General features: G+C 39.7%; 1 protein-coding gene and 1 long non-coding RNA gene across 2 annotated transcripts in view; one reads left to right on the forward strand and one right to left on the reverse strand.

Moving 5' to 3' along the window:
- Window positions 1-1,780, forward strand: part of LOC127628394 (uncharacterized) — a 72,478-nt gene extending 70,698 nt beyond the window's left edge. Inside the window, exon 3 of the long non-coding RNA XR_007968654.1 lies at window positions 951-1,780. This is a non-coding gene — a long non-coding RNA (uncharacterized LOC127628394). The remainder of the gene's footprint in view (window positions 1-950) is intronic.
- A 7,537-nt stretch (window positions 1,781-9,317) lies between these two features.
- The window catches only part of LOC127628389 (plexin-A2-like), a 212,101-nt gene continuing 207,803 nt past the window's right edge, over window positions 9,318-13,615 (reverse strand). Inside the window, exon 31 of the mRNA XM_052105112.1 lies at window positions 9,318-9,464. Within this exon, the coding sequence (XP_051961072.1) occupies window positions 9,369-9,464 (96 nt within the window). The 3' untranslated portion in view covers window positions 9,318-9,368. The remainder of the gene's footprint in view (window positions 9,465-13,615) is intronic.

Consider the following 13,615-nt stretch of genomic DNA (forward strand, 5'->3'; position numbering starts at 1 on the left):
ACCGGAATTACCGAACAAGATGACTGGTGCATGCATTAAAATCAACTTGGTGTGTGGATTGTTAAAATCAAATGAAGATTAGCAATGAGGCTTATAGACTATATATTTAGAAATAAGGCTTGCATAATAAAACCTCAGTGCCTCTGATACACAAAAGTTGCACCCCATGAGAGAAAATAGAAAGCTCCCATTGGAGGCGTTCATAACGAATCATCTGATGAACAGCATTGCGAACTGTCAATTAATGCAGGTGGGACTCACTAATCGGAATTAATTTACATTTTAAGCCAGAATTGAAGCCTGCCTTGTTGCTTTTGTACCCTGATGTAATTAACATTAAGCCTTATGATTTGTACTACCATTTAGAGTACTCTTTTGGTTTTCCTGTATTATTACTAAGGTTTTACCAGAAAGATCATAGTAAAGATATGGCCATTGTAGTAAAACCATGACAAACGTTGTGGTTACTATGGTTTAACCACAAAAACAATAGTTAAACTGGTGTAAAACCATGGTCAATTTTCTGATTATGATTATACTACAAATACCATCTTTTAAAAGCACACAACAACGAAAAATTATGTTTGAGGCTTGTTAAGCACAGAGCTTAGTTTAGTCATAAATAAAAAAAAATGCTATTCCTCAAGCCCATTATAAATTCCAGAAAGAATCTACGTAAGGCTGAACAATGCTAATTCTCTTCAGGGTTTTAGGATTTTTTTTTTTTTTTTTTGCATTGAAACACTAGATGCAAAAGTGGAACAACCGGGTTCCAAGTGCTAAATGCAAGAAAATAGAGCCAGTCAGCCGGTGCTGTTTAAGTCAATTCGCCCCTCAGTGTTAGCCACACTGCTCATTTTTGCTTTTGTCTCTTTAGCCTTCACACGTTCAACTCTCACATCCTCTCATCATTTCCTCCCCCTCTCTGTGCCTCTATCTCTCTCTGACAGGTAGTCTGTGAGGACAGCCCTTTGAGGTTTCAGTTCTGTGACTAGCCTCAGGGGATGCAGTGAATAGCCGCTGTCAGGGTATCCAGGATTAGTCCGTCTGCTAGAGGCCTGCGCATGACAGCAGTACCTATCTCTTCACCTGGAGCGCTTGGCTCACTGGAGGATAAGACCGAAACATATTAATGCCTCACTTTTTTGTTAAACCCCATTGGTTACTTTTATAATATGTAAATATGCCATTTTAAGGTTTAACAAAGTTCAGTAAAAAAAAAAAAAAAAAAAGTGATTTAATCCTCCAAGTCAGGCAAGTTTGTCTAGTGTATCCATAAAATGAAAGTGAATTGAGACTGAGGCTAACTTTGTTAGCTTTGAGGACACCTATATGCTACTAGTCTTTTTCAAAATTTGACTAAATAAACCTTTGGCACATAGAAGCACTTAAAATTTAAAGTGTTTTTCTTACTGGAAAATATACCAAACCGTTTATGAATACTATCTGCCAGTGACTAGCAATAACAAGTAGCAAATAAAATCATAAAAACCATTAAAAAAACTAAAAACCATTACCTTGCCCTACCCAAACTGTCTCAATAGGAAATATGTCTTCACAGGAAAAAAAAATTGTGAAATGTGCCCATCAAACCAGTTTACAGAGTCTTTAATATGGTAAAAGCTTGAGCATTGCTAAGGTAGGTTAGCTGTCACTAGCTAAACTGATTAGCCAAACAGTACGATGTGAGTTTACCCCTTCCAGAGGCAAATGGATAACAACTTTTATGTGTGAGTGTTCTGTAATGAATCAAATTTATATTAAATAATTATGACACTACTGTTTGAAGCGAACATACTGTAGATACAGAAGATCCATATTTTTGTATAAGACTTTATGATGAACATTACACATGTACATGCCATTTTAACATCATTGCCAATTAAGCCTAAACAAGCACCTCTGCTAATGACCATTCTTAACTTAGTATTGAAAGCTGCTCATATTCCCACATGAAAACAAATTGACAAGCCATCAGCATTGACAAATTAAGCATCACAGCTAAGGAAGATGCACTAAAACCCACTCCACTGCCTTGGGCAGCACCTCAATGGCAATCAGATGTCTCAGCAGAGGACGTGGTAAAATATGACCAGCTAATACACGCAACCTCTTTCATTATTGATAGCAGTGGTTGATGGCGGGCCATTGAGCCGAGCCGACTGAGCTGGACCTCTATGTGTTTGACCAGCTAATTAGCGACAGGCCTTACAATGGCAGCTAATATTGACTAGATGCATAAGCATCAATGACAGATGGATGATGGTTGAAAAACTAAATCGACCAGCAGCCCTTTTCTCACAGATCGTTTAGCTAGCTGCTTCAGCTGTTGCTGCTATTCCTGTCAGAGTCCAGAACATAATGAGAAAAAGAACCAAATCACAGATTCTAGTGTTATTTGCTGGTCTTAGCTGGTTTAATTGACCATGCTAGTGTTCAGCTAGACTCCCAGTCAAGCTTGTTTACCTGGTTGAAAAGCTGGTCCCCCTATCTCATCAGCTGAAAACTCCACTAAAACCAACTGTCAAGTTAACTGTCTATTAAGCACCCAGATAGCACACAAACATTGCCCAGATTTCAATTGGATGTGTGTGCTTTTAGAATATCATCCAGATTATTATTATTAGTGCTTGCTTTAACAACTGCATAGAAACATGACCCAGATCATTGTAGAGACATGATGATGGGTTTGATTGACTTGGAGCAGTGTGTTGAAGACCTTTTTACTCCTTAAGATGCTTGAGGGCCCCTGGGGGCTCCTGCCATATCTCAGCTCTAGAACATTGTAGACACATGAGAATAGGCATTTCTCAAATCAAATCAATTTATTGTCACTCAACCATGTACACAAGTGCAACAGAGGGTGAAGGCCTTGGGTGCAGTTCTGAGCAACATAGCAGTCATGACAGTGACGAGACATATACCAATTTACAATAAACATTAGATTTACACAACACAATTTACATATCTAATATGCACATATTTACACATATACAAATAATAATATACAAGGTACAGTATACAATACACACAATATTGAATGCACATACACAAAATATAGAATTCACAGTATACAATAAATATAGTATATATAAAATATACAGTGCTGTGTTGACATTCAGGCTGTTGGTTGATAATCAGTTGCCAGTGTGTTGTTAAGAGAGAATATAATTTATGACAGTCCAGTGTGAGATTAATAAAGTGCAGTGCTGATGTATGTTGATCATGAGAGATATACTGTAGAGTTCAATAGTCTGCTTGCTTGGGGGAAGAAGCTGTCATGAAGTCAGCTGTTGTTGGTGCTGATGCTGCGGTACCACCTGCCTGATGGTAGCAGTGAAAGCAGCCAATGGCTCAGGTAGCTGGAGTCTCTGATGATCCTCTGAGCTTTTTTCACACACCACCTGATATAGATGTCCTGGAGGGAGGGAAGCTCACCTCTGATGATGTGTCTGGCAGTTCGCATCACCCTTGTTGAGGGCGGTGCTGTTGCCATACCAGGCGGTGATGCAGCCAGTCAACAGTGCTGGTGTAGAACCGTATGAAGATGTGGTTGTTAATTCCAAACTTCCTCAGCCATCTCTGGAAGAAGAGGCGCTGGTGAGCCTTCTTCACAACAGTCTCAATGTGGACTGACCATGTAAGTACCTCTGTGATGAGGACACAGAGGAACTTGAAGCTGCTGACTCTCTCCACTGGTGCTCCATTGATGGTGATGGGGCTGTGTTCTCTGTCTTTTCTCCTAAAGTCCACCACAAACTCTTGGTCTTACTGACGTTGAGGGAGATGTTGTGCTCTTGACACCAGCGTATCAGTGTGTGCACCTCCTCTCTGTAAGCTGTTTCATCATTGTCAGTGATCAGACCTACCACCGTCGTATCGTTAGCAAACTTAATGATGGCATTAGAGCTATGTGTTGCCACACAGTCATGTGTGTATAGGGAATACAGGAGTGGGCTGAGAACACAGCCCTGCGGGTCTCCAGTGTTGAGGGTCAGTGATGAGGAGATGTTGCTGCCCATTCTAACCTGACGTCTGCCTGACAGGAAGTCCAGGATCCAGCTGCACAGCGAGCTGTTTAAGCCCAGAGCACGGAGTTTCTCATCAAGCTTGGAGGGCACTATGTTGTTGAATGCTGAACTGTACTCTACAAACAGCATTCTCACATATGTGTTTCTTTTTTCGAGGCAGGAGAGAGCAGTGTGTATTGTAGATGCAATGGCATCATCAGTGGAGCGGTTGTTGCATTATGCAAACTACAGTGAGTCCAGTGAGGCAGGCAGCACAGAGCAGATGTAATCTCTGATTAGCCTCTCAAAGCATTTGCTGATGATGGGGGTCAGAGCAACAGCACGCCAGTCATTAAAGCATGTCATTTTGGATTGCTTTGGTACAGACACAATGGTGGACGTTTTAAAGCAAGAGGGGACCATAGACAAGGAGAGGGAAAGGTTGAAAATGTCTGTAAAAACACCAGCAAGTTGGTACACGCACACTGTGATGATGGTGCCCGGAATGCCATCAGGACCAGCGGCTTTACGGATATTCACCCCTCGGAAGGATCGGATTACATCCGCTACAGAGACAGAGAGTGAACTATCCTCTGTAGCTTCGAGAGCTCTCTCCGCAAGGGCGGTGTTATTTTCCTCGAAACGAGCATAAACAGTATTAAGCTCATCCGGGAGAGAGGTAGCAGTGTTCACGGCAGAGTTTTTATTCCCTTTGAAAACTGTGATTATATTAATTCCATGCCACATGCTTCTAGAGTCAGAGGTGTTGAACTGTCCTTCAATCTTGTCCCTGTTCTGGAGTTTGGCTGCTCTGATGTTTTTGTGGAGGGCACAACTGGTTTGTTTATGCTCCTCTGTGTTCGTGGAATTAAAAGTGGAGGTCCGTGCATTAAGTGCTGCACGAACATCGCTATTAATCCACAGTTTCTGGTTGGGGTAGATCAATACTGTTTTGGTCAGCACTAAATCCTCTATGCACTTCCTGATGAAATCAACATAATTTCAGATAAAAAATAAATAAATAAAAAAAATGCAACAAAATGTATTAATACTAAATTCATAGTGGGCATCACAATGTTACAGTTATACAAGAGATATACAAGATATTTCTGTAATGCAGACCAAGTTAATCAGCGCACAGCTGCTATATCACTATACTGTGACTTCACATGATCAGGACCTTATTAAGTTGCATATAAATGTAATAAATTGTTGAACTGTAAACATTACTATGAAAGTATAGCAACTAGATTACTTGCTGTAAATTCACACTTAATTGATTTATATATATCTGTATATAGTGAAAATGGAACAAGAATAAAAATAAAGGAGGCACCAGTGTTTAACCAGTAAATTTTATTTATATATAACAACAGTACAAAGTGAATCCTTGGCTTGCAAAATAGGTGTGCTTCATATTTACAATAGGTACACAGTAATATAATATGTAAACATAACAAAAGCAATAAAAAAAAAAAACTTTTTTCTTTTTAAATATTTTAACTCTCTTACAATTCACAACACTTAAAAAAACAACAAGAACAGACAACTATAATTGTTATTATTATCATCGAGGTCATTATTATTTCTATGTAATATATTACAGAACTCCAGTATCTACAATGAGAGATTTGTATATAATTATGTGTGATTGAAAATGGAAGGATATTCACCGCTGGGGGTGACTACAAAAGCCTTTCTTTAATTTTTGTTTCCTCTGAACGATTAAGTTCTGTAATATGAAGATAATATGAATGTTTCACTTGTTTGTAGCATGCTTTTCAATCACCAAGCAAAACATGAGCTAAAAACATAAAAGTGCACACAATTGCTGTTAAGATACTCAATTCGTGCCAAATATAAAATTAACAGCCGTTGCGACCGCCAAAGTCGACTGCTGATATTTCAGAAAGCTGCCCAGTGCTGTCAAATTTTATTCTGCTCTGCAGAATAGCACAATAAAAATTATAAAGAACTTTTTTCTCTTTTTTTGGAGGGGATCAAATGTCTTCTAATAAACAGTAATAAGCGTTGAGTTACAGAAATCTCTCTCAACAAAGTGCAATTACTTGTGACGCAACATTTTAGAACTGAGAAATACATTTAGTTCTCTGAATCTTTGCACAAGCAGGAGAGTCGTACTTCATTTACTAATGTGGTAGCAACAAGGTTCACATTAATATTACAAGGATTGAGAGCCATATCCAGGGAAAACTACAAGGACAACAGGGTCAACAGGTTTCGGAGAGACTCTTGCTCTTACAAAGTTGCCCGATTGGGCTCTGATGAATGTGAAATGGGGAAGACTGTGGATAACCAAAAGTAGGAAGCTTTATCATGCGACATGGCTTTTAAATTCACATATTTTGACTATACAGTGTGTGGTTAGAGGAATGTGTGTATGTTTAGGAAGAGTAAAATTCCCATAGTGCCCATTATACCTTTAAAGGACAGTTCACCCAAAAATGAAAATTCTGTCATAATTTGCTCACCCTCATATTATCCCAAACCTTAATGGCGTTAAGTTAGCCTCAATGTTAGCCTCAGTCACCATTCACTTCCATTGCATCTTTTTTTTCATACAATCTAATTAAATGGTGACTGAGGCTAACATACATGGTTGGAAAAACACAAGTGTTAGTAATTAATGGACAAAATGTTGACCGAACTATCCCTTTAACCAATCATTTCGCTGTCAATAATGCAGCTCTTCATTTGTAATCTCCTGCACTGGTTCCTATTTTTGATGTGTAATTTTTTTATCTCTCGATCACACCATGCACATGACTAGTTAAGATCAAAGCCGAGCTTCAAAGCAGCTGGGGAATCTGAAGCTAAAGGAGTCTCAAACTCATTCCTATGATTCTCAAATACTCCACGAGACACCACCAACCAACCATCTGAGAGAGGGCATGCTGTCTCCACCATTCTTCACCATTGCATTCACTCTCTTTCTCTGAACAGTCTAAAACACAACTAACAAAGACAGGAAATGACACGTTGCTGCAAATGAACTAGACAAAATCGATTAAATGTTCTAAGGCCACAGGGGAAAACAACAAGTGCCATTTTACAAATGTATATCAATAAAAATCAATTACTTTAAAGGTGAAATTTGTAACTTCTGTGCCAAACGGAATTGCAAATATTCTGATTTTTAAACAGGCTTCCCGAACAATGACCATATGTTCCATTGGTCAGTCAAACAGGTAGTCCCGTACCAAGCTCACACCATTGGTCGAGCCAATGTTGCTATGTTGGGCCATTTAGGATGCTCAAATAAACAGCTCACACGTCTCGGGAAATCAACCAACGAATGGCTTACTTACAGTCGTCTCTCCATTTTAAGCTGGGATAAAAAAGAAATGTAGAAATGACACATAATCACCTTTAATAGTCCCATATTGCATAAAATAAAACAGGGCTATAAGGATAAGTGAAGATTGAGGTCTGGTTAAAAGAGCTGTAAAGTGAAGCATCATTCTTGTGTGTTCGGTCTTGGCTTAGACAGCATTTTCCGTAATGCTGTGGTGAACATAAACTGACACCTACCTGAACGACCTTGTCTATTTTGGTTAGAATTATCTTCAAAAACAGCCCTACCTGCCATTTTGCATTAAAAATAAAAGCTATGTTGACGTTTGTTCATGCTTATGTTGACATATTTCATGTCAGATGGGGGAATGAAAGACGAAACCAAAAAGAAAAAAGTCAAAGCAAAAACCCCACTCAAGCTAGCAAGATTCCAGACATCTGAAGTATTTTATAAATACTTTATATTTATAAATACTGTTCCAAGCTCATGGTCTTTTCATACCTGATTTCGCAAGTGCCCCGTAAGCATCCTTGCCATCAACTAAAGCATCAACCGACAAGTCTGTGATAATTTAAAGTGATCTTTTGGCACTTAATCCCAACAGATCCAGACTGGTTAGCACTATGTGTACTGTCAGGAAGTGATATAGCGGTATATTACATCATCACTTTTCCTTGAGTCATCAACAACTCATGTGATCTCTTGGCATTTGAAAATATATGTAGATGGGAACAGATAATGTCTTCTTTTTTTTTTCTTTTTTTTTTTTTTTATAAATATGAGGTACTGTATAATGCATGCAGACTACGCACACACATTGGACCATACATAATAATTAATACTCTCTGGTAAGATTATCCACTCATTTGAGTCCATTCTTTTGAAAGGGAAGAAGGTTCTCCATGTGTGATTTCAGCTTGAAGGTGCTACTCGTTGGTGCATTCATATCATATGAGAATTTTGCCAGCGCTATTATGGAGATGGGGGATTACGGAGCATATCAATTCTTCAGGATGTGCCATGGAGATCAGCTCAACTGACTCCCGTTTGTAGAAAAGCAACAAAAATGCAAAGACAAAATAGAGTAATGTTTGTACACTCACATACGCTTACATGTAGAAAACGGGACATAACACACAGAGAGGCCGTAGCGGAATTTCTTAACGCAGTTCGACACTGGTTTCTGGTCCTTCGCCGTCAATACATGGCAATCCTACGAAATGTAAAAGAGTTTGGGCCAAATGGACATGCTGGTTGACCTTTGGCCCCTTTTTGTTGGAGGTTCGTTGGATATCTCAGACAATGTGGATTTCCTACTGGTCTGTAAAGCCAGAGAGACTGAAAAGTCAAAGTTTGTGCTAGCGTGTACTAGCATGCACATTTGTTGGTAACAGCTGCAGCTTTCTGATGGTAGAAAGAGACTTGAACTTTCATCATGCCAACAATGAGGAAGTATACCAGCGTCACTATGCCATTAAGACTCAAGAGGCGCACTGCAACGAAACAAATGTAAAAAACTTGTGTATAAAAATAACATTTGGAAGTAAAAGCCATCAACTGGACCATCATGGCGAGGCAGTAGTTGTCTGTTTTCCTCTGTCGAATACTCCTGAAATGTTTTTAGCAAGCGCATTTCTCGAGGAAGTATCAGCGTCTTTTGAAATCCTGAAATTGCTTGAGAAGTCTTGCATCCTTCGTGTTAATCAGTGCTAGTCACGTCAAACCAGCCATACAAAAAACACCCCCCCCCCCCAAATAAATAACTTAAACCTTACGTTCCAGGAAGCTGTTTGTCCCACTTTGTTTTTTATAAACAGACATAAACAGAACTCTATGGTCCTCAATTCCCTTCACCATGTTTTTATCAAATAGTTGTCCATTGGTCTTGAGAACCTGTTGACTTCACAAACATGTAATAAAAATCTCAAGCTATTGTGGGTGTAAGGTCTCTAGCCATTGCTCTCTTTCTCCAGGAGAGGCTTTGGATGGTGGTTTGATTGTTTGAAGGTCTTCCGTCCTTAGTTCCACAATTTCTTTAGTTCTCAGCTCTCCAATGACATGGCGCCAATGAGCTGCTCCACTTTGTAAGCCAGTCGCTGTTTCTTCGCCGTCTCGTCCTGTTCCAATGCAGCCGTGATCTGGGAAAAAAATGCAGCAACATATTCATCAGACTACATCATTTCAACCGATCTGTGGTCAGAGGTGAACCATGTCACATGACAAATCCTCTTAAGTACTCATTATAATGTAATGAAGGATGGGAAAGTCAGGTTATAAAGCATTTAACCTGACCCCAGGACAGAGAATGAGCATGTCAAATTTAATATGGCATATAATGAAATGACTATAGCAGAGATCAGTCATCTGAAAATGGCTATACATGACCTTAAAACAGATTCCAAGACTACGCACTAATCTGTTTGAAAATGTTCCTAATGACATTCGTTTTCCAATGTATGAGGTTATGTTGAAAGTTTCGAAAGTCTCTGTTTTTGATGCAGGTAACTGCCATTCTAGTGTAAATAAGAGGTAAAAAAGCTGTCAATGTGTTATCAAATGAAAACGTCATGCTGTGAATGTGGCTTAAGGAACTACGGCTGTTCATACAGGCAACGAAAATTGAAATTTCTGGCATATCTGACTTCTACAGTACATTTAGTGTTTTGTAGAAACTGCTTTCAATCTATGTGTAAAGTATGAACAGCAAAAAAAATTGAAATCCTTTGTAAGGCAACATACACCGATATATGATCAGATTTTATCAAATGCAAAAAGTGTGAACAGCCAGTCCAAAAGATAAGATTTGAAGAATGAATCAGAATTGGGTATGTGTGAACAAACCCTAAAAGATTTTCAACAGACACCAGAACATAAATTCTGCTCCAACTGATCCAGACAACCATTAAACCACAAGCACGTTCCTCAGGCAGCATACTCTGTATCTTATTATCACAGACCAGTTACTGCTCAGTGTGATTGGAGGGCAACTTTTTGGCTTCTGAGAGAAATATTGCCAGAGACTTCATTTCATGAATATTTCATTAAAAAGGCAAGTAAAACTTTTGAGTCTGGCCCACACTGCGGAGTGCCATCGCCTTTTTTGAAAACAGCGGTCAAAGATGTCGAGTCATGTTGAGAGGGGGTGGGCGGATGGGATGGCCCCCCTCTGTGCTCATGTCATAATCTCTGACTGTTGTGTCACAGGAACACCAGTGGAAGTGGCATCGTGGCAGCTGGATGCCACTCATTTGCACATCAAACAGTGAAAATAATGGGAAACTAAATTTATACAGGCACATCCAGTGAACAAAGATGTGGCAACATTAACGATGCACCGTAAAAAAAAAATCCATAATTTTAACAGTAAAATCGTGTAAAAATGCTACAGTAAAAACATTTGAATTGGTTAATATGTAGGTTGTCACTCCAGGTCCCATTTTAAATTTGTTTAGCCCCAGTGCTTTAAAGAAATATTTCAGGATCAATACAAGGTAAGCACAATCAGCAGCAGGGATAGTTCACCCCAATTTTTTTTTTTACTATAAATCCCCACTTTCACTTTCAAAATGTGAAAGAATGTGCAAGTGGATATTTATTTATACACCCAAACCTTTCATCTCACTTCTGAAGACATGGATTTAACCACTGGAGTCTTTGGATAGCTGGATTACTTTATTTGTGACCTTTGTGTGCATTTTGGAGCTTCAAAAGGCCTGGTCACCATTCACTTGCATTGTAAGGACTGACAGAACTGTGATAATCTTCTAAAATTATTTGTCAAAAATCTGGCATGGCATGAGGGTGAGTAAATGATGGGAGAATTTTCATTATTGGGTGTACTGTCCCTTTAAGGTTACAATACGGAACTTATATTGGAAGTGAATGGGGCCAATAAAAAAAATAAAAGCCCTTACAACAATTCTTCTGCTAAAGGCTGTGCATTATTTGAGCTGTGAAGTTGTTTAAATTGCTGTTTTTATGGTCGTTTTAGGGTTTACGGCATTACTTCATCATGGCAGCAAAGTTTCACATTTGGATATACACTCTTTATTAGGAACACTATGGTCCTAGTGGCCGACGTGGACTTCTGCTGTTGTAGCCCATCCGCCTCAAGGTTCGACGTGTTGTGCATTCTGAGATGCTATTCTGTGCGTGTGGCCGAACTCACACAAGTGTCTGTTCTCATCTTGTTTGTCAATTGGCACGAGTGTATATCGCCTCATTGTCTCAGCATGTGCGCTCACCTAACACTTGAGTACAGGCAGCTCTCCCACACTGGCCATTCCACCGTTCCAGCCAGAGACTGCCAAACCCCAAGCCATTCCTGAACCCACAGTAGGAGGAGGAGGAAAGGGACACCTTCTTCTCAGTCGCTGCCAGTGCCTTCAGCCACGGAGGCTGCTCCCCAGTCTGCTCCTACCCTCTTGATTTCTCTCCCTATTTTAGTCTCCTTGTGTTTGCTGTCCAGTGCCAGTTCATCTTGTACTGTTCTCTGTGCAGACGTGTATTGTTCCTGTCACCTTGCTGTTCCAGTGTGTTCCGGTTGGTCCTGTTTCCCAATTCCTTGGAGTACTTTTTCCCCTACGGGGTGGTTTATGTTTTTTTTTTCCCCTCGCGGGAGTTTGTTTTATTAATGAAGTGTTTTTGATTTTTTTAACTCTGCGTTTGGGTCCTTCCTCTCCCCAAACCCATTACACATGGTCGAAATCACTGAGATCACATTTACCCCATTCTGATGGTTGATGTGAACATTAACTGAAGGTCCTGACCTGTATCTGCATGATTTTATGCACAGCACTGCTGCCACATATACTGCATAAATAAGTAGGTGTACTGGTGTTCCTAATAAAGTGCTCAGTGTGTGTAACTTTATCAGAAAAGGTTACTAAGAGATTTTATCACTAAAATCATGTTAACACTCTCGCACGTTAATGTCTTCTCCCTTTTCTTTTAGTATTTTATTGTTTACGGATTGGCTCTATTCACATCCTATTCAAGTGCCTCACTGTATCCCAGAATTCATTTTATAATTTTTTTGAAAATGAGAGACAAGTCGAAATTTTTTTGGTAATCAAAATTATACCATAAATGCTGTCGATTGAGCTTAACTTGTGTTGAACCCAGAATGTTCTTATAACGTTCATTCCAGTAACAATGACAAATTTCATTAGCATCACAATGCAATTAGCATCATTACTGGAGCAAACCAAATTTAAAAGTGAAACATTTGAAAGTTAAATCCTGGACATCAATGAGGAGGCACTACAGTCGATATCTGTCTATTCTTCCATCAGCAGCCTGGTTTTCCCAGGACACCTGCCACCTGAGCAAAGTTGGGAGAACACCTGCTTGGCTCTTCTCTGTGGATGTTGCTCTGGGGCAGGTCAACACACCTACAGACACTCAAAAGCTCCGTTAAAGCTTCACAACCAGTGTGAGCAAGTATTCAACAAGGAATGTGTGCACTGAATTTTTCATGCATTTCAGAACAAAAGCACTCTCCACATTATTGTCTCCTTCATTTTGAGGTGAGTTCATATTGTCTCTCTCTCTCTCATCAGTTTAAGTGCAACGAAAGACTGACAGACACTGTTCATTATTTCAGTTGTCCCATTCACAATGTAATATCAGAATTACTACATGTTGGCACTGCTTGTGAAACAAAATAACTTTTTCATCCTAGTTACCAAGAAAATCGATTATTTTTATATTAGGGGGTCCCTGGGTTGCCTGAGTTGTCTGGATAGGGGGTTCCTGGGTCTCAAAAGTTTGACAACTCCTAATTTACACTGTTTGGACTAAAATAGAACAAGAACAGAAAAGAAAAACAACAAAGCAACAACAAAAAGAAGGATTGACCAAACAGGGGAATGTGAGGACAAGGACACAAAACTACAACTGAAGAGAGATATTTACATGGGAGAGAGAGAGAGAGAGAGAGAGAGAGAGAGAGAGAGAGAGAGAGAGAGAGCAGCAAGCAGAGTTGTGTCACTCGGCTCTGGGCGCTCTCCTAAATGCTGTGTAAAGTAAAGGTCAGACTAATGGGTCCCCTGAGCGGAGCTGGCATTACGGCTGGAACATCTCCATCGTGGGCTCTATACTCTACTTCTCTTTGTGTTGGAGAGGCTCTCAGTGATCTAGCTGTGTGTATACTTCCTCATCAGGGCTCTATTCATTCTCTCTCTCAGTCTTTCACCCTTTTTCTCTCCCTGTGCATGAGTGTGCGCCTGTGTGTATGTGACTGACTCACAGAAGTTTGCTGCCAATAGCTTAATAAACTGTTTAAAGA

The sequence above is a fragment of the Xyrauchen texanus genome, chromosome 35 (assembly GCF_025860055.1).
Source record: "Xyrauchen texanus isolate HMW12.3.18 chromosome 35, RBS_HiC_50CHRs, whole genome shotgun sequence".
Lineage (NCBI taxonomy): Eukaryota > Metazoa > Chordata > Actinopteri > Cypriniformes > Catostomidae > Xyrauchen > Xyrauchen texanus.